The 27854-nt window shown below is 35.3% G+C and overlaps 3 protein-coding genes across 7 annotated transcripts; 2 read left to right on the top strand and 1 right to left on the bottom strand.

Annotated features, from left to right (window-relative positions):
- Positions 1 to 277: 277 nt before the first annotated feature.
- Positions 278 to 14827, top strand: LOC140958912 (uncharacterized). Its single transcript, XM_073416506.1, has 18 exons — positions 278 to 499; positions 1309 to 1388; positions 1681 to 1731; positions 2354 to 2869; positions 2957 to 3214; positions 4207 to 4272; positions 4609 to 4785; positions 5295 to 5346; positions 5421 to 5705; positions 7467 to 7577; positions 9170 to 9361; positions 10090 to 10365; positions 10809 to 11432; positions 12027 to 12517; positions 12606 to 12666; positions 12758 to 12826; positions 13418 to 13841; positions 14423 to 14827. The coding sequence occupies exons 1-17, from the start codon at positions 314 to 316 to the stop codon at positions 13487 to 13489; spliced, it is 3567 nt and encodes a 1188-aa protein (XP_073272607.1). The 5' UTR covers positions 278 to 313; the 3' UTR covers positions 13490 to 13841; positions 14423 to 14827.
- Positions 14828 to 16874: 2047 nt separating this feature from the next.
- Positions 16875 to 21995, top strand: LOC140958959 (uncharacterized). 5 transcript variants are annotated; one of them, XM_073416608.1, is made up of 5 exons: positions 16875 to 16999; positions 18642 to 18987; positions 19075 to 21028; positions 21128 to 21334; positions 21492 to 21995. In XM_073416608.1, the coding sequence occupies exons 2-5, from the start codon at positions 18695 to 18697 to the stop codon at positions 21813 to 21815; spliced, it is 2778 nt and encodes a 925-aa protein (XP_073272709.1). In that variant the 5' UTR covers positions 16875 to 16999; positions 18642 to 18694; the 3' UTR covers positions 21816 to 21995. The 5 variants fall into 5 exon arrangements, with proteins under 5 accessions (XP_073272709.1, XP_073272710.1, XP_073272708.1 ...); XM_073416609.1 differs by having other exon boundaries at positions 16881 to 16999; positions 18639 to 18987; XM_073416607.1 differs by having other exon boundaries at positions 16883 to 17274.
- An 893-nt stretch (positions 21996 to 22888) lies between these two features.
- Positions 22889 to 27842, bottom strand: LOC140960493 (deaminated glutathione amidase, chloroplastic/cytosolic). Its single transcript, XM_073418780.1, has 9 exons — positions 27662 to 27842; positions 26969 to 27105; positions 26454 to 26582; positions 26262 to 26320; positions 25079 to 25191; positions 24904 to 24996; positions 24656 to 24758; positions 24229 to 24311; positions 22889 to 23256 (listed from the first exon to the last, which is right to left on the bottom strand). The coding sequence occupies exons 1-9, from the start codon at positions 27749 to 27751 to the stop codon at positions 23227 to 23229; spliced, it is 837 nt and encodes a 278-aa protein (XP_073274881.1). The 5' UTR covers positions 27752 to 27842; the 3' UTR covers positions 22889 to 23226.
- Positions 27843 to 27854: the final 12 nt, after the last annotated feature.

Raw genomic sequence — 27854 nt, 5'->3', positions numbered from 1 at the left:
AGAGGGGGTCGCGAAGAAGGGAGGGATAAGTCTGTAAAAAAAAATTTGTTTTGTATTATAATAAAAAAATTGGGTCGAGACTCAACCCAAAATATCAAGTCTCGATCCACTACTAATTAAAAAAATTAGACTTTAAGTAGAGGATAAAAAAATAAATTCCTCTCCACTCCCTTTTATTGAATAAACACTTAGAACGCTCCCTTTTTCCTCAATCCCCTTTTATTATTTATCTCATTTTTACTTGGAACGGTGTATAAATATATAAATTCCACCGAGACAGGCATACTGTATTATTATATTACTTTTGTCCACGATGTCCACCAGTTACAGTCCATCGAGAAGCACAGCCAGCTTCAGGATGCCGTTGAGCGGCGGCGGCGGAGTGTCTAGGTTGAGATCCTCCGCTTCAAAAAAACCTCCCGAGCCGCTGCGTCGAGCTGTCGCGGATTCTTTGTCCACTGCCGTTTCGACGAATCTCGAAGCATCCCGGACATTACGGGTTTGGATACATGCCACTTCTCGCTCAATTTTTCTTTGGCTTTCAGATCTCGTTTAATGTTCTTTGCTCGAAATAACCAGCGTTTTCTTGCTCTAGTATTTGGTATTTTGTTGGGGGTGAAATTGTGATTTTGAATGTGCATTGTGGGAATTTTTGTGGGGGATGGGTTTAAGTGGGTGAATTGAGCTGGGGATTGATTCCGGGGTTGTGGATTGTATAAAGGGATTTTTTTTCCCATGAAAATGTATGTGATCAAGATACCATGGGTAAATCTTTCGTGTATCTCTTATAATTGCAGTTAAAAGTTTGCTTTTTGTTGTGTTGTTGCCATTTTTGTGCGATTTTTTTTTCCCGTCGTAAATTGTGTGCCCAACGAGACCGAGGAATTGACGATAAAACAGCCAAGATGTGCTTTGCAGAATGTCTAGCAGACTATTTCAGCGCATGACTAAGTAAATGACGTACAGACAGCATTCCAGATTTCTGTGAAATATTTTGGTTTGAAATGAACTTATTATCCAAATCACAACAGCAATCAAGCATTCTACTAAATTTCATCTATTCTTTTTTTTTTTTGTACCTAAACTTGCTTCATTCGATAAAAGTATAACCCAAATGTGACTTTCCCTTTTGCTGGAATTTGATCTCTGACGTTGGAAAAATTCAGCTCTAAGTTCTCTTTATTTAGACCTCACTTCATTTCGTGTCATTTTGCGTGGATTTACTTATTAGACTTACCATCTGATGGATATGTTCCAAGTGGTTAAAGGGTGAGTAATTTTATATCGGATTTCTTATTTTAATGGCAGGAATACCTGGCAACACATGCGACAATAGACTTGGCATATGTGGTGATTCTAGAGCACACTCTCGCGGAGAGGGAACGCAGGTAGACCAATGTTTTTTACGCATGCTTCTGGTTGTTACTTCAATAAACGTCTCTTTAAGTCGTATTCTGCCAGCGTCTTTGCAGTTGCTATGAATTCGTAGATTGGACCACAAACTATGCTATTCATTATGATCATTAATGTTTTATAATATTCTTTTTTCTATCGTTGGCACTACATGTTTCATTCTTAATCTTTTATTATATCTTGGTTACATAGCATTTTGGAGATTGGCCTCATTAATTTTTTTATATTTTCATGGTGTGAGACTTATTTATTGCTATGTATGATCAGTCCAGCTGTAGTTGCGAGGTGTGTGTCACTTCTCAAACGGCATCTTTTAAGGTGATCTCCTCTCACCATTTTACAATTTTCTTCCTTTGGAGACCTTGCACATGACATGATCGTGTGATGTATTTTACAATTCACAACATAAGGAGATATGCTGTATGTACAATTTGTTCACAGTTCACCAATATTGTCGATGCAAATTAAGAGGCTGGAAGCTTCGTTTTCATATTTATGGAAATTGAAAATTGTATCTTGAAGAACGTGTATTAGGTTGGCTATATGTACAACATAAGATCAGAAATGCCACTTGAAAAAAATTATTATATAACATTGCCTGACAATGGCAATTTTTTTTTGTATTTACGTAATCTAATAAAAAAATGTAATAACATTTTTACTTTTTTGTGTAAGGACCAATTATAGTATCACTACCAGGCTCATTTGATCTCTTAAAGGAAAACAGTTCAAATTATTTTGATGCATAAAATTCGTGTTATTGCTATGCCTTTGCCCCGATAAACAAGTACAATATCAAATTAGCTTGATGTGGATGGTTGGCAAGAAATAAAGTGCTTCTATGACGGAGCAATACACGGGGTTACAAAAACTTTTTACTCTGTCTCATGAAACTAATTTATCTGATTATCTCATTCTGAAATCCTCTTATTTATCGCAGGTATAAACCCAGTGAGGAGACATTACTGCAAATTGATCGGTTTTGCATCAGCATAATTGCTGAGTGTGATATGACCCCTAACCGTAAATTGGCACCATGGTCACGTTCCTTAAGCCAACAGTCTGGAACTGTGCCATCTATAAATGTGAATCCTTTGCCTGTATCAAGTTTTGCAACTGGAGCACTTGTTAAATCCTTAAATTATGTTCGCTCTTTAGTAGCCCAACACATTCCAAAGCGATCATTCCAACCAGCAGCTTTTACTGGAGCCCCATCAGCCTCAAGACAATTACTTCCTACATTGTCATCTTTATTAAGCAGATCATTCAGTGTTCAATTAAACCCTGCCAATGGTAAAGAATCTCTGGAGAGCAAAGATGCATCTGTGACATCTGTTTCTGAATCTCCAATTGCTGAAGAAGTTGATGAAATTGAAGATGAAGAATTTTTAGCAACTGATGTTTTCAGATGGCGCTGGTGTGGAGATCAACAGTCATCACTTCTGTTGCCCAAAAGGTGCTATTCTTCTGTTTCCAGCTGCTGCATTTAACTGATTACGATACATGATTTTGCTTTAATGATTTATTTAATGCTTGGGTACAGTGAACTTATGTTGAATTCTCCAGAAGTGCGTTCTCGTAACTTTTTAGAAGTAGGCGCAGCAGCTCTTCTTGTTGGGGACATGGAAGCGAAAATGAAGGGGGAAGCTTGGAGAATATTTGGGAGTGCAGACATGCGATATCTTGATCAGCTATTGCAGCCATCATTGCTTACCACTGTTACCAATTCTGCTTCAGCCTTTTCACATTTGAGAGCAATAACAGCGCTAAAACGCTCTAAATCAGGATCTAACCAAATCTGGCATGTTCAATTTCTTTGATTATTTTTTGAAATGCAAAATGTGGTCTACCCTTAAATGGTCATGCTGTCCTATATATTTTTTCCATACTCCATTCGATTGCATTATGCATGAGATATATGTGCATTCTTCTTCTCTATTATAATTTGGCATTCATAACATAGCTGTGACCCAAAATTTCAGTATTGTTTGTTGTCTAGTAAATCCATAATTGAATGATGACCTGTTATTTATTGATTGTCAATTCTGAAGGGGATATGGTTTTTATGGTTGATTATACTCAGTCTTAGCACGCTTGAGACCATGAGGTCTTATGCCCATTAATCATCTTGATGTGCAGTGAATGCTTTACATAAATTGCCTACTTGTGTTGATGGGAGATTAAAATTTGGAGAAGCCTCTGCATTTGAACCTGTGTTATTATTCTTGCCTGTGATACCCTCAATCTAATGGACTGCTATTATGAATTGGTGGATGTATGGGTTAAAATTTGACAAAGACTACGTGGTTTGCAGAAGGTGTGATTGTAATTGCCTGTCCAATGTCAAATTGTGGGATATGTGAGAATGGCTTTATAGGACCAAGTATTGAACTCCTTTAGAAACTAAGGTTGATTATTTACACTACATACAAATTCAAAATAGTTGCTAGTAGAATGCATTGCTGCTTGTGAGGGGTTGGGGCATGAACAACGTTCGAGTTTTTAGGGCGTTGGAGTAATAATTTTTTGCATGTGTTGTGCGAGCATACAAGGGAACTAGTAAAGTGTACGGAAATTTTGTTCTTTCTACATAGTAGTGTTTTGATCAATTCCTGTTATCTTTTAATTTTTCACCTCATAGTCACTCCAAGTTATGTTGACCTTACTTTCAGATTAAATATATTTTTAAAGTTTCTATAAGATGTTTGATATCTAAGTGATGCTCATATTTTTCTTATTACATGCTATCTTGAGCGAGGTTATAATTTCTATTAATTTATCTTGTCTATTCAGGGAAGATTCTCATTCAAGCACTTTCCGCCCTCGCGCAAGACCACTTTTTCAATATCGGCATTACAGGTAAAGATTGAAAAATGTTTCTTCATTTTTGTTAATGAGGCGCCATCATGCTATGGGTCAACTACTCATTGATGATATTAACACTCCTTTGTGTGCTCATTTGATGTTCTTCATATGTTGGCATGCCTACTTACACTTGTTTATATCATTCTTACAGAGCGATGTGTTTAGATTTTTGGTTCTTCAACAGCCATTTATTCCTGAATCTACATTTGTGTTCATCCACATTCCATGTCTGTATATGTTTAAACGAGCTAGTTAATTTTTTCTGAATCTCCCTCTCTTCTTGCTCTCTCTTTCTCTCACATGCACTTCATATATTTTTATTTGTTTCAGTGAACAACAACCTTTGAGATTGAATCCTGTAGAGGTGTGTGAGGTTATTGCTGCTGTTCACTCAGAGACACCTTCAGCAAATTCAAATCTCTCGACAATTTCAACTAAGTTAAGACACAATGGAAGGCCATCGATGGATGTTGCAGTGAGCGTTCTTGTGAAACTTGTAATTGACATGTATGTTCTGATGCATTTGCTTACTTATGCGATTGTGCTTCGCTGTATGAGTGAATGTGAGTTATGGGAAAACAATTGTTCATGAGATTTGATGGGGATTAATGGTGTTACTTTTATGGAAAGATAGCATGATATTTGAAAGCTCATCTATTTCGATTCAGTAAGATTAGGTTATTAATTCCTTCATTATGCTAATCCTGGAGTCAGCATACACTGTACTTTAGAATGTTGTTTATTAGAGTCTTTGATTTTTCATGATCCCTTATTTGGGCCTGATAGTTTCTTGTTGTCCACAAAGTTGCATGCAGTAAATATCAAAAGAACCGTCTTTGACGATATTGATTGAGCATAAGCAACTTAGTGTTCAAAACATACAAATAGTGATTTTGACTGTAATTGACTGAATTCAGTTCTTAGCTTTTGTTTAGAGATAACCGAAGCTGTGTATACTATAAATAAGGTTGCTTAGCTTGATAGTTCAGATGATCATTTCTAACCTTGTTTTGCAGGTATGTTTTGGATTCTGAAACTGCTGCTCCTCTCACTCTATCCATGTTAGAGGTACTTCTTTCATCACAGTTAGTTATATATTTAATCTGCAGGTATAGCTACTTATTTTCTGTATGACGGTGTAGGACATGCTAAATTCTCCTAGAGTGATGTCAAAAGCTCGAGCTTTTGATTTAATTCTAAACCTTGGTGTTCATGCACATTTGTTGGAACCTCCAGCTCCTGATGGTTCCACAGCAATTGAAGAAGAGCTTTCCAAGGAATTATATTTCGAAAATGGAGCTCAAATTTCCTTTATGGGAAAGAAAAAATCCAAGAATATCAATAAAAGGGAAAATTCGTCAGCTATTGACAAGTTTGAATGTTGGATTTTAGGCATTCTCTTGGAGGTTCTTCTTCATCTTGTTCAGGTTATTCCTAAATGGATCAATTCTTTTATGCAGAACTCTTCGTATTCAAATTCATATTGTTAACCCTTCTGGTTTATGTGGGATAGATCTCTTCGTATTTCCATCGATATAAGATATGCGGAACTGACAATCAAATAAATTTAAATGAGATGTAGTCGATTTATTTTTGGCTACTGTAATAGTTGCATGGAATCTAGAGTTCCTGTTGGTTGATGTGGGATAGATCTCTTCGTATTTCCATCCACATAAGATATGCGGAACCGACAACCAAATAAATTTAAAAGAGATGTAGTTTGATTTATGTTTAATAGTTGCAAATAATCTTAAGATTACTAATTTGTGCTACTCCAACCGCATTTGAAAGCTTATGTCTAGTTGTCCAAAGGGTGTCGATTTAGTAAGATTATACACATCATTATACTTTGGGTGTGAAGAAAATTTTGGATGATGCAGACTCCCGGAACTTTGCTTGCCAAGGTACAAGAAAAGCTGAGACTGCTCTCAGTTTTTGGACTGTTTGATAGTTCTTCAAGTTAGAAAACTGAAAATTTTCTTAAAAAAAAAAGAAATCTGGAAATCGCTGTTTTAAGCTTTAGCAGCATGAAGTGTAAACAGTTGCTATATTATGGATAAATCTTCTTATATTAGTATTCCATCTCTTCCTCCAACCTCCACATTGCGGATAGTGAACCAAATTGAATTAGCTGGAGTTAGGTAGGTCACTATTTCTTTTACTGATTTCTCTTTTATGTGTAAAAAAAAAGGCCTCGTTATGTTAATGTTGAAATTCCCCTTCATATTCTTCTTTTCATCGCAATTATACATAGAGTTGATCACGTAGCAAAGTCTTAGCTGATAGTTATGCCTGCTTGCGATGAATATGGCAATTTCTTGTTTTCGATCAGTCATGGATGTGCTCGTGAGTCGCTCATTTTTATTCCTTGCTTTTGATGTTTATGCAAAAAATTATGTTTAACATCTTCAACATTTTCCTAGAATACATTTATTTCTCCTAGAAAATACATCCAATAGTGAATAAATGAATTTGCCTTTTATTTTACTGCAATTTAAAATTTTTTTTTATCTCTGTCATTTTATGTTATTCCTCCGTGCATTTGTGATCCCCTTGACTTTGAAATGATATGCTAGGAGCATAGTAAATTCCGATTTTTCTTCTGTAATGGTTTGATGCTCTAGAGTGAATTTAAAATTTTGTTTCTCAAAATTAAAACTATAAAATGCCCGGTTATGTTAGAAATTTGTCTCACGAATGGAATAAGATGTGTGTAGGTTTTACGTTGACTAGAATTAAATTCTGGCATTTGCAACCCAACCTATGGGAGGCTGAATGCAAAGGTATGCATTGGTCTCCATACTGGTGAAAAACTAAAAATTTTTAATTATGAGAGTCGACAAGTATCTAGTTAAATATCTTTTACTCTTGAAATTTCAGATTGCTCCATTGTATTGAGATTTATGTTTTATTTCTCGGAGAAGAGTCTTCAGTGGATTTTGCTTGTTTTTATCTCACTCCGTGACCCGTGTGTGTATTTGTTTAGACTGCTTCGGCTGAAAATGTCCTCCAAACTTAGTACCAAGCTAATCAGATAAGTTTCTAAAAATGTGGCTAAATAATCGCTTCTTGAGTTTATATATCTTTTCTCTGATCGGTGATGGGACCGTGTGTGTATTTGATTAGACTGCTCAGGCTTAAAATGTCCTCCAAACTTAGTACCAAGCTGATGTGCAGCTGTTTCTCAGGTTGAAGAGAAAGAAGAGTCTGTCTGGGCGTCTTCCTTGAGCTGTTTACTGTATTTTGTCTGTGATAGAGGCAAAATTCGGAGGAGCAGATTAAAAGGTCTTGATATTAGAGTGAGTGCATCTACAACCTTATTTCAGTATGTCAGTTGTTGAGAAAATAATGATTGTCAATTCCATGTTCAAGTCTGTGGACTGATATAACTTTTTGGTTGATGAAATTTGCCTACATCAGTTTTTATTGAAATTCAAGTACATTTTACCTGGAACTTTAAAGAGATGGATGTTAATAGAAATTACTGAAAGAGATGCAGAATTAGTCTCCTATCATCTCTTGGATGTGAGATGGTGCAGGAACTAAATTGAAGAGATCCATAATTTTTTTTTTGTTGCTGGAACTGAAAGAGAAAAGGCATGTTCCAGAGTTTCTGAATTATTATTAACTTTTTCTTTTTTTGTAAATGAAATATTTCTAGTTCAAGATGAAAATCATATAATTGAATATTTTAGCGGGGTGAAACTTGATTGGTTCCTTAATCTTCATGTTTAATTTGTGCAATTATTTGCTGCTAATGTTATCTCAAACGGTTCGGTCATGACTTTCTTGGTGTTTTCTTCCATAGATCTAACTTTCTTTATTTTTTAGCACAAAGACTTTTGCTCATCTTCCATGGCAAATGCCTTGTATTCCGGCCATTATCTTATTCACTGTCCTTATAGGAGCTCCATCATTTATACTTTTTGGATCATCATGATTATTCCACATAAATGCTCGATCCCCTTCTTTGCCAAGGAAGCGTTTGTTCTTGTACTGTAGCCTGAAAATTTGATTAGAAAATCTTTTATTGACATTTATCACCATCTAAAAGCTGTATGGTATAATTTGTATTTCCCGTAAAGTCAAGCAATTATTACTCATATCCTCTTCTTACATAGTGGAACTCATAATTCTAATATGTGTTCCCTTATCTGCATAATTTTAAGGAGCACCGCAAATATCTAGCAAAATGTCACAATTTTCTGTTTCCATCCAATTATCCAAATACCTTTGAAATTACTCTCTGTTGGAATTGTCTTGTTAAGATATGTCCCCTTATATGCTAGTTTTGAGGAGTACTTCGCAAATATCTAGCGAAATAGCCAATTACTCAAACACCTTTGAAAGATCCATCTGATGGAACTGTCTTGTTAAAGTACAAAGCTATTGTCGGACAATATTACGAGTTAAATATTTTTGGGAAAATGGTTTCCGACATGGTATTTAAATTTAAATCCATGGGGTTATAGTTTCAAAATCCCAGATGCACCACCAAATACTTTACGTGAATTTTTGGATATTTATGGCCTTTGTAGTCTAGTACCCAACTAACATTTATGGGCGCACCTTGGTTATTAGTTTTTGTTTCCCTGTCTCTGGCTTATATGTTATGGGCAAATCTGAGTGAAATTTTTGTTAGGTCTAACCGAATAGACATGGAATATTTCATTATCAATGAAATCGTATATGATATAATATATTTTGTCATTTATAAAACTTTATTTTTCATCGCTACTAGCTATGAAAAGATTCTCTGTTTCTTTCTAATTTGTACTTATTTTTTACAGTTCTCTCATTGTTGGGATTTGAGCTCTCCCTCTTTCTTTTGTTTGGGTATTTATTCTAAGAGCAAGCTTCTATATTTTATCTTTGAATTCTTTCATCACAGGTTATTAAGGCACTCGTGCAGATCAGTCGAAGAAACTCTTGGGCACAAATAGTTCATTGCAAGCTTATTTGCATGATGACCAACATGTTTTATGAAGTGTCTGAGCAACCTGAGAAAGTTGTTTCGGCTGCCCCATTGTTTATTATGAAGCAAGTTGACCTGATTGGGGGAATTGATTTTATATTTGTGGAGGTATTATTCTAATCAATTCATGGAAAATAGTGCTTGTTTGCCATGTTTGAGAAGATTGTATGTTTTTATTTTATTGGCAGGACGTGCCTTTTGGCTGACCAACCTTTCCCTAAGATAACAAGCTTAGCTTTGTCATTCCTACTTGTAGGATCTTTCATCTATGCTGTATTGAATGCATTATTGTGAATAATCTACCCTTAAGTAAATAAATTGCTGGATGTGCCTTATTTGTTTTCATCCTTGAATGTTTTTACCATAATTATGCTGCCTTTTCCTTAATGTGGTAGTCCCTCCATTTACCCCATCGCAAAAAATTTAGTGGTAATTATGTTGATTGAACGTCTGATTCTTTCATATTTGTTGGTCATGAGATCATGCTAGGCGTTCTCCATTCTTTCTTTCAACTGCACATTGGCCTATAGGAATGAATTTCGAAATAGATTGAGTTCCCCTTGATGCCGATATGCTGTGCTAATGACAGTTCCATGTAAGGAGATAATGGAACAAATTCTGAATGGGAGTTATCAAAGTTTTCATATAACACATGCTTTCAACCTTTCCTTTTAGTGTGTTTGTGAATATGGCCATGAACCTACACTTCCTGGTTTTCCACTCATCCAAGCTTGTCAATCTCCTTTCATTAGAAATTTTTTGGGGGGTATTTTTGAGGCGCAATGTGCATTCAGAAATATTGCTAAATCTGTATGCCTTTTTGTTTTTGAATGCAGTTTGTGCTTTCTAATTCGAGAGAGGAAAGAAGAAATCTATATCTGGTGCTCTTTGACTATGTTTTGCATAAAATAAATGAGACGTGCATTGCATCTGGAATTTCTGAGTATAGTGATGATGAGGTTCGACCTATTGCTACCTTGCTCATGCTTGCAGATGCACCTGAAGCTATGCATATTTCTGTCAAGCTGGGTGTTGAAGGTATTGTGGAACTGTTGAGGAGATCTGTTTCTTCCGCACTGTCCACATATCCTAATAACGAACGCCTAGTGATGGTAAACTTCGACTTCCTTATTTGTCTGCACAATCATAGCTTGATATATTATTTACCATGTGATTAAGTACTAGGACAAGTCTATTTGAGATTCTTTTTTACAGACAAGAAGGTTTTAACAGTAAGCTTATGCTTTCTGTTCTAAACTTCCTACCTCAATTCCATTCTCTTTCTGTTTTATTCCCCTTGTTAAACGCTTGATACTCTAAAATGTGCAGTTCTATTGGATTGCTAAAGACGTCTTAATTTTCCACTTTTTACACACTGCTCTTCAAACCTTTTTCTAGTTTTCTGAAGAAACTGCATGTGTTGGACCCCTTTTCCCACATGTAATTCCTTGTGGGGGTGGATTAGGAATTTTTTTCAATTTTGCTTATATGTATATATAAGAAGTTGGCTTTGATTAAAATTAATTTAAATTGAAGTATATATACCCTCTTGCAGCTTTTAGAGAGAGTTGTGGAGAAGTTTGACACCCTCATAGGACCATTCACTCATCTAGAACAAGAATTTAATCAAATGATTCAAATCACAAAATCATTCAAGTATGTCCAAAGCCTTGGTGGAGGTCTTGGGAGTGTTGGTGCTGTGAAGGCAAAGCTCCCTTGGACAACTTTACATTCTCTTCTACATTCTGAGCGGGATGCTTATCGTCACAATGGCTATTTGTGGCTAGGGGATTTACTTATTGCTGAAAACAGCGAGGAAGGAGATGTTAATCTCTGGTCGAATATTAAGAGCTTGGAGCAGAAAATCTCCCTTGCTGCAGTTAATGACTATTCTGCTGATTTAGATGTACCTATATCAATTTGGGTTTTGTGCGGGCTTCTCAAATCTAAAAATAGCCATATCAGATGGGGATTTCTGTTTGTGCTAGAGAGGCTGCTGATACGGTGCAAATTTTTGCTTGATGAGAGTGAAATCCAGCATGTAATAGGAGGTGATTCTGCAGCACATATTCACGACAAAAGTCGTCTTGAGAAAGCAAATACAGTGATCGATATTATGAGCAGTGCCTTGTCCTTGATGGCTCAAATAAATGAAACTGATCGTATGAATATTCTGAAGGTATCATCTATAATGTTATTTGTGAAAATATATTTAACCTGGAAGGCTGATATGAAGTAGTACAAATTAATCCAATATAGCTTTAATGGTATGACCCATCCACAGTTATGTTAAGGAAGGAGGTGAAGGGCACATTTCTCAAAATGTTTGTTCAAGGCTATTGGCCATGTGGATCTTGAAACTGTAATCTCAATATCTCTTTCATAGAGAAACTTAGATATTATTATGCTGTCATGGTATAGTACTGCCAAGGATATGTTGGTGAAAGTGTTTTGATGATTGGAGAAACTTGAGATTTATTTTTTCCATGACATAATATTGCTGTTGCTATTTTATTAATGATTTTAAGGGTCAGACCTTGTCTTGGGAAGTCATACTTTTACTAGGACAGAGGAAACTAGGCAAACAGATTTATTTTTGTCGCTTTCTTAGTACTCTGCAGATAAAGAATAATATTCTGGCAGGGATATACTTTACCCTGATACTGCTCGATAATCTAGTAGCTTGTGTATTAAATGTTAATGTGACGTCATATGAGTATTTATTGTCGTGTATACTGATACTCTGTAGTTTTCTTTTCCTCTTTATGAACAGATGTGTGATATTCTGTTCTCTCAATTGTGCTTGAAAGTAGTCCATATGCCATTTGGAGATATGAAGCACATCAAAGATTCTAGTGATTCAGATTGGAAAAGGAAGGCAGAGGGAGCAGAGCGTTTCTCCCTTAATGAGAACCTTGGCCAGGATGATGTTATTGAAAATATGAACAGCAAACATGGGAAAGATGTACATTTTTCAAACTTGGAGACTGCATCCATGGCAGCACTGCTTCTTCATGGACAAGCCATTGTTCCCATGCAATTGGTTGCTCGTGTTCCAGCTGCCTTATTGTATTGGCCTTTGATCCAGCTTGCAGGTGCCGCTACCGATAATATTGCATTGGGTGTCTCTGTAGGTAGCAAAGGAAGAGGTAATCTCCCAGGTGGCACATCAGATATTAGAGCTACACTTCTCTTACTTTTAATTGGTAAATGTACAGAAGATCCTGCTTCTTTCTCTGAAGTAGGTGGAGAAGAATTCTTTAGGTAACTTTTCAGTTTACACTCTTTGACAATCAGATTCTTACATTTTAATGACCATTTAAAAGAATCTATTTGTATGCGTATTTGGCAGGGAATTGTTGGATGATACAGATGCTAGAGTGGCATATTACTCTTCAACCTTTCTTTTAAAGGCAAGTATTTGATGTCCTTTACTGACGTTGAGGCTTGAGCTGGGAAATGTGATCGCAATAATATTACCTAATAACAATTTATATTTGGCAGAGGATGATGACAGAGGAACCAGAAAGTTACCAACGCATGCTTCAAAGTCTTATTTTAAGAGCTCAGCAGGTGAACTTTTAATTTTTACTTAATATTTAATTGGATGAAACATGTGGTATTGGGTTAGCTTTGGCTGTTGTATCCTAGTGCAGTGACTTGTGTCTGGAATTTGTTGCAAACGGTAAAAAATTTAGTGATCGGTTCGTGGACGTCAGATAACAACATTCTTGGAAAAAGCATGCTAACAAAATAGAGGAATGCAGAACATTTAAATAGGAAGTTCAGTGTGTGTTACATCCTTTGTCGTCTAGATATATGACACTGGGTTCCTTTTGATCTGAAAATTTAGTTGAGTCTTGTTCTTGCACAAGTATCATGTGACGTAAGTGTAATGCATGACATACGTGCCAAGTATTCACGAGCAAGAATATGTGGAACTAACAAGGGATGCCTATAAAATGCAAATGATGTTTATATTTTCCTTTTTCTTTCTCTGGTTTACAATCTCTCATCTTGGCTTGCTAACATTTTTGTCCCTGGGAGAATAGACTGCATTTATTACGTGAATCTAGTGCACACAACACAATCTTTGAAAATGCACTTTCTTGTTATGATCATGAAGTACTCTGGGTTTGATATGAGTTATACTTCTCTTTGCAGAGCAACAATGAAAAGCTTTTGGAGAATCCATACCTCCAGATGCGTGGTTTGCTCCAACTGTCCAATGAATAGTGTTTTTTTAAATTTGATTGGTCTTATTTGAGGGATTAGTTGTTCACCAAAATTGACGATGGTTTCTTGCTATGGAGTAACATGTGTTTTGAAGTGAGATGCGAGATGCTTATCTTTTATCATGCATCTTCTGGGGTTGTCCATATATTCTTCAAGAGCTTTTTGTTGATCAGAGTGGTGGTCAGATCCAAGTGGCACAGTCGATCTTCTCTAAAATGCTGAAATATCCAGCCTGCAAAATAAGATATGTTTTGCATTAGCCTGATATTTATGAAATGGCTGCACGTTTGCAGCAAGATTTACCTCTACAGGCTGAAATGTATCGAAGATCTGAGCTTTGAGCCATCTTCAGGTACTTACCTCCACCTTCTGTTTCCAAAAGTACCATCTAAGATTCTAAATTTTTCCGTTGTAATCCAAATGTTAATTGGCTAATTTTTGTAGTCTAAAGCTTTTGGATTAAAGGTTGTAATTGGTTCACTTCCGGAAGTTATAATTGTTAATTTTTTTAAAAATATCTAAGTGGGGAAAAGAGTTGACAATGAATAATTATGATGTGTTGACATATGCAAACAATTGCTGGTGAGCCAGTGAACGGCGGCCTATCAAATAAGAGAAACTTTACATTTCCACTGTAATTTTCCTACTTTTGCCATCCCCTCCACAAATACAGCCGTGCTACCCTCTTTACTAAATATCCAGTATGCTGCTCATATGATTCCTTTGAGAGTTTCATCCGCATCTGTCATGTCGGCGTGATTGATTTCCCCTTCTCTCATGGGAAAACTTGACAATTTGTGTAGTCTTTTAAAGAAAATTAATCATCACCTCCCACCTCCCAATTTCTTGAGTCCGCCCTCGAGTCCAAGTTAACGTGACTGCTACTTTCCTGATGATAATTGCTGCTCTTTTCTGTTTTTCATGTGGATGCAGTATTTGGCATGTGCGTATGACGAATATCAAGTCTGCAGATCTCGAATTCTTTCTGATGCCATATCCTTATTCGTCCAAATTGCTGAAGTCTTCTGGCAAGCTTCAGAGCTCTGTATTTGTTTTGATGCAACTGAGAGAGGGTTGGCAAGAACATAATAATTCAATTCTGGTGGCTGGAGATCCATCTGTACATATAATTTGCTTAAAATTTTGGTGGCTTTTTCTTGTTCTCTAATATTTATTTTTTGAAATTTCCAAATTAGTATAGAATTACCGTGTTCTTGTTTGTTTAGTTAGCGTTACAATAATCCTAGACAAAATAGAAAAATATGTCTGTAATTATAGAACATGTAAATAACTTAATTTTGTGAAAGTTTTATTGCATTCCTCATTGGTTTGGGTTAATAGGAGGATTTTTACATGAGATACTTTATAACAGGCTTCATATTATCTATGGCTATGCATTCAAGTCACAAAATTCCTATATCGACTGATTCATGCAATTAATTCAATATTTTGCATCAAGATAGTATATATTATTTTATTTCTAATGTATAATCTTATTTCATTTGATTGGAAAACAGGGAATTCTTAGATTTAATTTGGAAGGCATGCAAGGCCATCAAAGGGAGAAATCAGCCAAGCAACAGAAGCTGCAATCTTGTATCATATATAATATATGTTGCTTGAGAAATACATAGGAATACAAAATAAAATTATATAATTACTTATCCAATTTTAAAATTAATTGAAATTAAAAGTTATATAACATTTTTATATGATTTTGGCTTTTTTTTTTTTAACAATAACAATATGTTGATAAATTTATGCTGACTTTTTTCTTTAAATAACATATGTTAAATCAAATAAAGGTAAATTTTGCATTGATTAAAAAAACAGTTAATGACACAAAAATTTGTTGATATATGTTTAATAATAAAATATAATATAATTAACCCACAATTTCTTTATTTAAAATTACTATTATTCATATTCATAACCAAAGAACAATTTCAAAACTATAATATTATCCCAATTAATAATATAAATCCAAATAATTACAAAAAATTTGATTAAAATCCAAAGAAATTTTTAAAAAAAATAAAAGATCATACTAGCACACAATACTAAACACTAATATATATTGTAATATAGAAAGTGCTCTATAGAAACTATTTTCAATTAATTTGATTAAGACTTAATCAAAAGTACAATTATATCCTCGTTATAAATTAAGCAAGAATCTTGATTATTTTTTTTCCCTAAAATAACTATTTTAAAAAAAATTCAACACTATTTTTTTTTTTTTTGCTGCAGAGGAGAAAAGATCGATAATTGTTTCTAAACTTATTTTAAATAATTCACCGTTTTTAAAATTTATTTAATTTATTCCTACTATGTAACGTTAATTTTTCTTCAGATTAATTAGAGTTGTAATATATCTAAATATTCAATTATTATATTTGCTTATTTATTAATTATTTTTCAAGGTGTGTGCTCAAGTGCTAACATATAAAGGTAGATGTATAGTGTTGAGTATAGCGTACCCAATCCGATCTGATATTTTTGTAAAAATGTTGAGTTCGGGTAAAAACCTGAACCTGAAATATCGAGATCGGGTTGTTATCGAGTATTACATATATTTTTTAGACAAAACTTGTGTGAGACGGTATCACGGGTCGTATTTCGTGAGACATGTCTCTTATTTGGTTCATTCATGAAAAAATATGACTTTTTATGCTAAGATTATTAGCTTTTATTGTAAATATCGGTAGAGTTGACCCGTCTCACAGACAAAGATCCGTGAGACCATCTCACAAGAGACCTGCTCATTTTTTAAAGTATAATATTATGATATCTATATTTGTGTGATCAAACATCTAGTGCTCAATCTTTTTCTTTTCTAGCTCACTCTCTTCTTTCTTCATACTTCATGGTGGCTAGGTTTCAAAACATCACTCATTCAATCCTACTCCACGGCTGAATCATCACTCTCGCCCACTCCAACTCCAAAGTACGAAAACAAATGTGACATGCGAACCAGCAGTTCAACACTCCGCGTCTTTGATCAACCTGGACTCTTGCGTTAAGCATTCATCGGTTCCTACTGGTTAAGTATTCATATACGCTGCTTTTGTGTAGCATTCGGGTCTGCATTGTTAAGCATTCGGGTATGGGTCCCTTATATACTTTCTTTTTATTTCTTATTTTCATGCAATTGAATAATTTTATTGTGAAATTTAATTATGAAAATACAGCCTGAGTTTTCGGGTAATTTTTTCCGGGTCAATTTCGGGTGGGCACAGGAAAAGAGGGCGGGCGGGCCCAAAACAGACGCTCCATTATACGCGCGGCATGGGAATATTTTTTAAAAGTTTATAGTGATTGACTATTTTGACCCCCAACACATCTTTATTTCCTTAATTAATTACATATTGAATAGCCATCAAATCAACAAGTCGCCAACAGATATGATTACACAAGCGTTTCTTTTTCACACTGAAAACTTTGTTCCAATAATATCTTTTCTTGGAATTTAATTAGTTCAAGAATTCCGAATTTCATCATCTCCGTTCAGTATACTACAATCTCTTTCTACGTTTCTTTCCTGTTTGTTTGTGAGCAAATTTTTGCATATAGTGTGATACCTGGAAGTTTGTTTTTGTTTGTTTGTTTGATGGGGTTGTGTAATAGAATTCTTGGAGTAACTGGATACAGTAATCGTCTAAGATTCACTATTTATTGATTTTATTCTTGTGTCCGAGAGTTTTTGAATTTTTTTGAAAATTTTTGGACTTATATTAGGCAAGTAGTTTCGAGCAGTAAATCTTCGTAATGACGCTTTATTTTCGGTAAAGTTTGAATCCTTTAAATTTTTTCATCTGAAAACATGAAATGTATCATATCTTTAAGACTGCAACGGTAACTTCACTGCTTGAAGTTTATAGCACCGAGGGTGAAAGAATGAAGTGATTTGTGAGTTTTGTTTTGATATCTTGTTTTTTTTCCTTACTTTTGGGTGGAAATGTGTGAAGAGAAAAAGAGTAAATTTATTGCAGGGAAGGATTTACATAATTTATTATTCTTCAAAATTTCCCTCTCTTGTGCGAGGAAGAACCCAAGAATGTGATTTGGGATTTGTTGGTCAACTCTTTCTTGCAATTTGCAATAATTGAATCCAAGACCGTACTGAATCTGAAATGGGTTTTTGATTTATTGTTCTTTTCCTTTTTTTATTGGTTTGCAAATTTTTCTACAGCAAATGGGCCTTTGCTTTCGGTCAAGTTTATTTTTTTCCCCTTAATTTGAGTTTTTTTCATGGAAATGGGATAAATGGAGTGGACTTTCTTGTTTGGAAGAGTAAAGATTGAAGAATATAGGAATTAAGGGTAGATGGTCATTAAAGCAAAAGAATCAGCTGACACTAATGACAGCTCCTGGCCACGAATGTTTTTCTAATCATGAATCAGAAGCACGTTGATTTGTTTTTTTTATTGGGTTCTAATGATTCTTGTTAATGGTAAAGGTTGTGAATAAGTACTGTATTTGTATAGTTTATGCGAAGCTTTTAGCATAATCATTAATGCTAATCCAGCAAGGATATCGCTAATTTTTAATGCAAAGGTTCATTTACTTGTTACAGTTTCGAGTTTTGCTTTCTGATTAAATTGGCCTGTGTTGCTAGTTTTTAGGTATTGTCCATGCTATACCAGGATATGTGCTCCACATTGAACATATATTGTAGGATGCATTAAAAAATATACATTGATCCCACACAAAATTCATTCTGCTGTATGTGATACATGGGGACTATTTCTTCGATTTAGCATAGAATATAACATTTCTTGATAGGTCATTTATATAATTCCTAATTTGTTAACCTGGTTGTTAAACTGGTCACCTTCCAAGAAATTCTTTGTGGTTTATAACTAGTGACCTTGATGTTCTGGGGAACTTATATTGGCGTTTCACTTAGTTGTATGGAATTTTGCCAACTTTTCAGATGCTCTTGTTCGTATTCAAATTTCTTTATTCTAATTACATATTTTTTATATTACTGTTAGTTATAGTGCTAAAACATTGTACTTAATTCAAGAGGTTTCATTTAGAAAACATCATTATTATGCATGCGCTAGTATGTTCACATTGAGTTTCTACTGTTGCAAGCTTACTTACTCATCTTTTGTTCATTCTTCTCCTTCTTGTAATTTTTTAGCAGATCACTTGCAAGTTCCATAATAGATAACTAGACGTGGAGCTCAAGTTGCAAAAATGAAAAAGCTATTCTTTTTCAGATCCAACAGTGGAAATGGTAATCAAGTCTCCCCACCATCAACAGATAAGAGAATTTATTGCGAAAACCCAGCAGAAAAGTCCAGAATAAACAAACATGATTCTGAGGATGGTGTATATGGTAACGCTCCATGTTTAAGAAGAAGCCTATCGTTCTCCTCTGGATCTGTTTATGAAGCGGGGAAAAGGACAGAGAACTCTGCGAACCAAAATGGCTCTCCATGCAGTTCGAGCCATCACTCTAACAAACAATCAATTCAGTCGTCCTCACGGTTGGCAATTACTATTTTCTACAATAATTTTTTAGTCTATTCCTGTTTTTGCCATTATAAACATACGTTACAACAATTCTTGTTCAGTTCTCGTGCTTCGACTCCTGAGAGGCGAACCAGGATTAACTACTCTGATGCTGCTGTGGTTAATAATTCACAGAGAGTGGAGAAATCTAATTGTATTGTTTCCAGAGCACACTCTGATTTATCTGAGATCTCTTCTCATTGCTCCAGTAATGTCTCAAGCAAGGTCTTGGACCGTTACATTGATGGAGAACAACATAATGAAAGTAATGAAGAAAATGCGAATTTCTCCTTGAATGATCAATTGGACAAACGAAGTGTTGTGGTTAAGCGACTGCCTCCTGGTTTACCACAAGATTCCAGGAAGCAGAAACCAAAATCCCAATCTTTTAGAGAAACCAAATTGTCCCAATTTCATCCTTCTTCTAGAGTCTCAGGTGATGATGGGTTTCGCCATAAGTCCCCTCGAAAACTTGCAAGAAAAGTGGTTGAGAGACTTTCCCGTTCTCAACTTTTACCTGAAATGAGGTCCAAAGAAGTATTCCCTGATAATCCTATCACCATTGAAGACATTTATAACAGAAACTATACTGATGAAATAACTTCAAAAAACCGTGTAACCGAATGGAATAGTGAGACTGGTGGATCTTATCATGAAGAAATGTCAGAATTCTTGGAGAGACAGTCTTGTTCTGGCGATAAAATCGAAGTTGGAGAAAATATTGATACTTTAACTGAAACAGATTTGGAGCTGTTCAAACAATTTAAGGAAGCCGAGGACCGAGCTGCACTTCTCTCAGAAGAGCTTGAACAAGGAAACTTTCTCGAGGTTAGAGGTTTTAGCTTACCTATATTGATTCAAATCATTAGGAGCTTGACAGAGGAGAAGTCAAAAATGGCCCTTGAGGTTTCATCAGTCCTGCAAGATAGGATTGCTGAAAAGGCGTTATTTAGAGAAAAACTTAAAATAGCGAGAGGGGACTTGGATTCACATACTCGGCGATTGGAGAAGGAAAAGAACGAGTTGCAGTCTGCACTTGAAAAGGAATTGGATAGGAGATCAGTTGAGTGGTCCCTGAAACTTGAGAAATACCAGGCAGTAGAACATAGGCTTCGCGAGAGGGTAAGGGAATTAGCAGAACAGAATGTGGGCCTTCAAAGAGAAGTATCTTCCTTCAGCGAGAGGGAAACTGGCACTAAAACCAAAATCGCAAACTCAGAGAAACAACTTGAGGAATTAGCAATTCAGGTCAGAGAAACCAAGGAAGAGAATTACTTTCTGCAGAAAAATCTATCTGAACTGAAAGATAAAGCTAGAGTTTTAGAAGAAGATCGAGACTGCACCAGAAGAAACTATAAGGAAAAAGTTACTGATTGCAAGGATATGCATCAAGCTATCAGTAGACTTCAGAGAACCTGCAGTGATCAGGAGAAGACGATTGATGGGTTGCGAGGTTTTTGTGAGGAACTCGGAAAGAAGATTTCTTGTGAGAATTATAATTTTGGGTTGGCTAAGGTGCAAATGGAACAAATGAGACTTACTGGAGTTGAGCATGCACTAAGGAAAGAGGTAGAATCATCAAGGGTCGAAATTGATTCACTTCGTTGTGAGAACATTAATCTACTTAATCGTCTGAAAAACTATGGGAATGAGGGAAAGTATTCAACTTTCAAGTTGGATCAAGAACTACAGAACCGTATTGGCTCCTTGCAAGATCAAGTGATTCCGTTGCTGATAGAGAGTAATCAACTTTGTCGGAAGCTACTCGAAAACATCAAATCAAATGCCTGCCAACTCTTGAAAATGGGATCAAATTCTGACACGGCATTCACAGGCCAAGTTCTTGAATGTGAAGTGAAACTCCAAGGTCTAGAGAGGGCTGCTGAAAACTTAACGAGCAGCATGCGAACCATTTCCAGTGTCTTGCACGAAAAGTCCACAATTTTGCATGATAAGGTGCACCCTGTTGCTATGGGTTCTCATGAATCACCCAGAAGAAAAGATGCACAATCAGAGGTGACTCGATTGAGACGCTTATTTATCTTTTTCCCACACATTAATTTTGATTTTTACACTCTCCATTACCTGGAAACAAATATTTGGTTTACTTTCCAGGACATAATTCTTTCGGAGCTGAAAGCTGAGACCTTATTGACTAGTTTATTGCGTGACAAGCTTTATTCGAAGGAGCTCAGCATAGAGCAGCTTCAAGCTGAGCTAGCTGCAGTGGTTAGAGTTAATGACATTCTAAAATGTGAAGTACAAAATGCGTTGGACAATTTTTCTTGCGTAAACCACAAGAAGAAAGATCTTGAACTTCAGGTGAACTTAATACTGCTTTTGTTGGACTTTAGATCTGTTTGAATTTCTGAACTGCTACATATTTCTAGTGCTCGTATCAATCTGGCAGTATGTATGATGTGACTATTGCACACCTATTTTTTAAATAAAATCTCATCTTCTCTATTTTTCTCTGCAGATGATGAAAAAGGACGAGATTATCGATCAACTTGAAGGTGATTTGCAAGAAAACAAGAAAGAATTGGCTATAGTAAAGGGAATACTACCAAAGGTATCTGATGAAAGAGATCTCATGTGGGATAATGTGAAGCAGTATAGCGAGCAGAACATGTTACTAAATTCTGAGATTAATGCTATGAGAAAGAAGATAGAGGCCCTTGATGAAGATATACTTCTCAAAGAAGGCCAAATCACCATATTGAAAGACAGTATAGGTAAACCTTTCGACCTGCTCGCTAGTCCAGATTCTACCGATAATTTCTGCTGGAAAGATTCATGCTAAAGCGACCGCAGAAAGAACGATTATCGTGAATATTGATTATAATTAGAGTTTTATGGCTTTGTTTTGATTGATACTGTATCTTTTTATAGCTCGTTGCATAACCAACTTAGGAAGCTTGTGATTTCTTGTAGAATTCTTGGTTCTATTTTGTGTTTTAATAAACATATAATTGTGCAGTTAGTTTTTTTCGCCAACCAAGTACGATGTGTGATTGGTTCGCAGTTGATATAATTTTTGGGTTTTCTCCTCCCCTGTATTTAATAAACTCGACATTTACCTGCATGTTACAATTTTTGTGCTTGATAAAAGACAAATACAATAAATATCGTGGAGATGAATGCAAAAAAAAAAATCTTTAATTTTCTGTTTAGTTGTGGAGTCTTGGTTATTCAGTTAGCCACCATTTTTACTTTCTTGTTCATTTCCCAAGTTTTAAGCTATTGTTGGCTCGTGTATTGAACTTTGAAGGCTCTTAGGGACTGAGCCGAGGGAGGGCAAGTACAACCTTTGAGCAAATTAGTTCACATTAATTTTTACAAGTATCTGGAATTCAAAATTACTGTTACTTGCAATTTTAAAAAAATTGTTACTTATATTGTATTTTTTATTTTACTTCTTGTTATTCTCTGCGCAAGTTGAAATAAGAGCTTAATTTTTATAAAAATAGGACCTTAATAATGATAGATTAAATTATTCTGCTTGAATAAGGATCAAAATTATAATTTTCCTAATACTATCGTGACAGTAAATCCTCGGTTCTACTATATTCGTTTGTTGGTACAAAAAATTTGTGCCTCCACCTTAATTATTATCGTTAAAAGTCAAATCGAAGAAAAATTAACCAAACTTGACTTTAAAATTTTTTTAAATGTGAATTCAAACTCAGTTGTTTAATTATCATCTTTTCCATTTAATTACATATGAAGTTTAAAAGTGAATTACCAAAATCACACGATAATTATCCGTCCCTTGAGGTTAATTTGGATGCCCTTTGACATTAATAAAACAGAAACATTTTATTGTATAAGACGAGCTTAGGCATATTCAGTGGGTCAGCTCCATGTTGTATAAAAAACACGAAATAACGGTATGTAGATTGCATAGTGTATCGACACAAGTACATACATATTGGTGGTAGTGCAGTTCAGAACCTCCGGCGACATGAGCTTAACTGCTGTCCCAATTTGTGGCACATACGTTTCGATGGAGAGATCAAACAATCAAACAAGACAACGAAGATTCATTAATTCGTCGTGATCCCCATCATCTATACATATTTTTGTTCTTAACTTATAATCACTAGAAATGAACTGGAGAGTTGAAAAGAGATTAAGATGCTTGCCCGGTAGCCTGCCTTCTCCACGTACAACTTGGAATCAAGAATAGCACCTTCTATAACTCACAAAGAAGCTTATCTCCAGAATCCGATTGGCTTGCGATGCTGTAAAGTAAAATCAACTGACTTTAACACTTTTGAAGAAAAATCTACAGATGCGATGAACTTGAGCATGACTTGAACGACTTTGAATTAGTGAGAGTTTGAAATGCAAACAGCACACGATAAAGAAAAAATTTATAAAAGCAGCCAAATCCAACTGGCTTGAGATTAGTATTCTTTGTATGAATTATGATGATGGGATGACAGCATGAATTAGAAGTTTAGAACTAGACATAAGGAGCAACAGATAATTTTCATATGCAACATAAGTTCTTTGAAAGTAAAATAAGTGAAAGAAGCACTAGCTTACAAGTCAGCATCACCCAGTGTAATATGTCTAATTATTTTAGGATTATAGCTCATTATTTGAGGATTGCTTCTACGAAGAATCCGAATTGAGACTTGAGAGGGATTTAACAAGGCTACAAAATGTCTACATTTACTTGCAGTTATTTGATCACCTTTACGAGTTCCGACCATTTTGTATAGTAAAAGAATTTCTACAAATTTTTCCATCGCATACTGGCATTCAAATGTATATTCAACTATAAAATAACCTAACATGATTAATAAGTTTTTTTTTTGGGCATGAAAAAAGAAAATCCTGATGTTAGCTTAGAATGTGTTACAATTCTTCCTTTAACATAATTAATCATGCAAATCTATTGTATCTGATAATAAAATAGACACTGTTCAAGTCTAGTTTAAAATGATGAAGACCTTCATATCCCATTTTAGAGACGTAAATTCAACATTGATAGGACCAACCAGAAAACTACCCATGAATCAACCTAGTGGACTGAAAAGTAGTCCATAATTTTTTGTGCTTCGGTTAACTTAATCTAAAACCACAAATTAATTTCCACTACCCATTCTGATTTCTGCACCATGTATGCCTCAAGTGGCAAGGGAATGACTTAATTCTACAAGTTAAATACAACACTAAGGTATGAGTTTGATAATACTTAAATTAACCTCAGAAATTGGCATCTTTGATCTGACAGAATCAATCAGCAAAAAATCAATTTCCGCAACAATAATGCCCGTTGAAAGTCGATCTGTAGCAGCAACAAGAGGCAGAAATATCAACAACACAAATAATGTATGCCTGAATTGGAATGTCAACTAAAGTCTAAAACATCACAAATATTCGACATACACAGCCATAACATTTCAATAAGGGAAAAAACATCCACATCCAAGCAGTAAAGATCTCAGCCGTTCATCTAAATTTTTAAATTTTTTGTTATAAAGTTGTATGTGGAAATTTTCAGCACAGATATTCTTCAGATGAACGAGTGACCCCTATAAGAGAGACAAACTCAAATAAACATAGATCAAATCACGCACGCTGAAAGGCTAATATCACTAAAATTCAGAAGATACAAGAAACAGCAGTGACCTGGTAGCCTGCCAATAACTGTACCCCATGGATCAATTATCAAGGAAGCACCATAGCTTTCTCTTTCCTCACTATGCTTCCCAGCTTGTGAAGCAGCTATGACCTACGTTATTGTTATATTTATTATTAATATTACTACCACTACTACTATCTACTTGAAAATAATTTTGTATTAGAATGTGGATAATCAAATTCAGTGCTAAAAAAGCACATATGATATGGCATAAAAGAAGGTATAAGTGGCATACATAGCACTGAGTTTCAATAGCACGTGCACGAAGCAGAATCTCCCAGTGTGCCTCACCTGTCACTTTTGTAAAAGCAGCAGGCACCAACAACACCTACAGGTTACAAGAAGAGAGCATAAAAATTTGGTGGCAAGAAAAAATAACTACACACAGGGGATGTAATATGTGAGTATACCTGAGCATCATGTTTGAACCTCAGCTGCTGGTATAGTTCAGGAAACCTTAAATCATAGCAAACTGTTAGACCCAGGCATCCAAATGGGCTGTCCACCGCAACCAACTCTTTTCCTACACCAAATAATCAGTTTATAATGTTTACTGTACCGCATCGAAGCGTAAAAATATCGCAAGTTATATTATTTAATGTGCTTGAGGTGCTGTTGATGAAGCTTAACATGGAATCCACATGCATCCTAAATTATTTATTGCTGAACAATAAACAGATAACAGATTTAGAAAGATTTAAAACTGTTTAATACCGAACCAAGCAAGGGATGATGGGATAGTTTGATAACACGGTAAGAGATTCATTCCAGGAATAGTTCACAAATATTCTTGATGTCTCAACCAAAAAGGTAAACTAAGGGTAACAACAACGACGACTACAACAACAACAATAATAAAAGACATCATAATTTCACAGAGCATTTGAAAATAAAGTTGCAAATTTACAGGGAAAAATAAATATAAAAACCTAATCCAAGTCACATCACTTGATAGAATTCAAATAGCCAATCTAAATGATATGTCAAAGACTTTAGAGCTTTTTTATTCAGTTTCTCTTATCACCCAACCAGCAGCTGCTGGTCCTCATGTCTTTCTTTCATTACATTTTTTTTCCTCTTAACCTTTCGTTCACTTTTCCCCGAATTCTTCAGTTTCTTTCAACCATCAAACACTAATTATTTCCTCTCAAAAAAATGCAGCAATACAAAGTCCGTCAAATCCATTGGGGTGTCCATCAAAGGCCAAAACTACAGTAGAATGAAGCAGCAACACAAAACACCACTTGCCAAATAGCATTGTACGGCTCATGTCATTATCAATGCCTTTGCATTACTTAATTTTTTCCAACTTCGAAAGTGTTAAATTATGCTGAATATAAAAGCTTTACTGGATCCATTAAGATATTTTAACAGGTTCAGATTCACTCCTTTGGGGGTAACCCATTCCTTGTGCTAATAGTCTACAAGAAATTAGAGAGATTGGGGAGTCAGAGAGGTAACTTCCCGTGGATGCAAAGACGCGAGTAATCATGTTGCGGCAACACTAAATTAAATTTTAAGAGAGGGGATAGAAAGAAAGGAATAAATTAATCTACTATACATACAAATCTGAAGAAAATAAAAGGTGCTTACCGGCTTCAGTAAAGCTACTCTCCTTGTAAACTGCGCCTCCAGGAACATCAACGTCAAACCTTCAAATATTGACAAAATTAATTTAGAGTATACAGTAGCGATGAGTTCAGATATCAAAATTTTCATTCACATCATAAAATCATAATATATTACTTATAATAAGGTCAAACAAAGTAAAAGTTAAAATCGCACATGTGCATCTTCCTATAGGTGCTTCTAATATTCCCAGCATCATCAATCAACACATGAGTATTACTCAAGTGTGCATCATCAGAGCCTTTTTCCTGGAATCCTCCGAGGGATAACCAAATATTTGACTCCCTGCAAATAACAACAGTAGGAATATTAATCGAGTTGGAAACAGAAGATGAACAATATATTAATGCGTCAGCTGCAGATCTTTCATGTGGCAGGGAATAGACTCATGAAACTCAAGTCATCAACCTGTACTTCCCACATAAGGTTTCAAGAAGAGGACATACAAACTAGTTGGGATCCAACATATCAAAGTGAATTCAAAATTAATATTTGGCTTATCATTATCATCTGAAATCAGGAAAAGTTGTGAACTTCAAATTCTTAACTTCTTCAATTTTGAGAAGTGTGGATGAAACTGGAACAGTCAACATAATGAGCACCTATTAAGAAGAATCAAAGCACAAGCAATGGTAGAGGAATTTTAATTTGAAAGACACTAATTATTTTACCTTGCAAGGGAACAATATTTGTTCATAATTGGCCCATCTAATGGTTCAGCAATCTTAAGACTATCACCAGTTTTGGCACCCACATAGGAGAAGTTCTCAGGAAAACAAAGCAATTTTGCGCCAGCTGTAACTGCTTCCTTGAGCAACAACAACTTGAAAAATTAGTTCATTAAGTAAAAAAAATCAAACCAGAAAAAATTAATAATGCAGTATTAGTAAGTTTACTAAGAACAAATGCAAAAAAAATCAATCTTCTTATAATTGGGACTGACAAAGAATGCTTCTCAGAAAAATCAATCTTCTTATAATTGGGACTGACAAAGACTGCTTCTTTTTTAGCATGTCCTCCAATTTCCAGCATTTCCTAGTCTAGCGGATCAACATATCGCATCAAAACCAATTGCTCAAGGGAAAGCTTGACTCTGACAATAATCAAAGACAGTTTCATGCGACAACGGAAAGTTTCGCAGTACACTAAATCATGAAATCGTTCTAGCTCATATTGCTCCATTAACTATGAGTCCGGGTGGCCTACAAAATTGCAAATGTTACAGATAATTCACTTAGAATAACAAAAAACTGAAAAAATTAACTGAGTCCACGCTTAACACTGTATCCGTAAGAAAAAGTTTACAGATCACTCATTTTGTTTAATTCACACTATTTTATGTTACTTGAAATGTTAGCAGGTACCTTAACGAGGCGAGAGCAGGTGGCGAAATTGGCGGAAACGTCATTGATGGAGGTCATTTGAGCGGCGGCGATGCGTGCAGGATTTGCCATGATGACTAGCGACGATTCTGATCGGTGGAACTGCTGCGCCGGAGATGGGAGATGACTCAGGTGAGGAGTTGTATCGTCGATATATATATATATATATATATAT

Source organism: Primulina huaijiensis, chromosome 15, assembly GCF_012295235.1.
Source record: "Primulina huaijiensis isolate GDHJ02 chromosome 15, ASM1229523v2, whole genome shotgun sequence".
NCBI lineage: Eukaryota > Viridiplantae > Streptophyta > Magnoliopsida > Lamiales > Gesneriaceae > Primulina > Primulina huaijiensis.
Note: the sequence above shows the minus strand (reverse complement) of the source record. Positions and strands in the feature narration are given on the sequence as shown.

Excerpts from the sequence above, each read along its gene's own strand:
- LOC140958912 (XM_073416506.1), top strand. The coding sequence starts at position 314 with ATGTCCACCAGTTACAGTCCATCGAGAAGCACAGCCAGCTTCAGGATG. Across the intron at positions 1,389-1,680 it reads CTCGCGGAGAGGGAACGCAG|TCCAGCTGTAGTTGCGAGGT; the intron begins GTAGACCAATGT and ends ATGTATGATCAG. Across the intron at positions 4,273-4,608 it reads TTTCAATATCGGCATTACAG|TGAACAACAACCTTTGAGAT; the intron begins GTAAAGATTGAA and ends TATTTGTTTCAG.
- LOC140958959 (XM_073416608.1), top strand. The coding sequence starts at position 18,695 with ATGAAAAAGCTATTCTTTTTCAGATCCAACAGTGGAAATGGTAATCAA. Across the intron at positions 21,029-21,127 it reads GAAAAGATGCACAATCAGAG|GACATAATTCTTTCGGAGCT; the intron begins GTGACTCGATTG and ends TTTACTTTCCAG. Across the intron at positions 21,335-21,491 it reads AGAAAGATCTTGAACTTCAG|ATGATGAAAAAGGACGAGAT; the intron begins GTGAACTTAATA and ends TTTTCTCTGCAG.
- LOC140960493 (XM_073418780.1), bottom strand. The coding sequence starts at position 27,751 with ATGGCAAATCCTGCACGCATCGCCGCCGCTCAAATGACCTCCATCAAT. Across the intron at positions 25,192-26,261 it reads GAGTAGCTTTACTGAAGCCG|GAAAAGAGTTGGTTGCGGTG; the intron begins GTAAGCACCTTT and ends TATTTGGTGTAG. Across the intron at positions 24,759-24,903 it reads CTATTGAAACTCAGTGCTAT|GTCATAGCTGCTTCACAAGC; the intron begins GTATGCCACTTA and ends ACAATAACGTAG.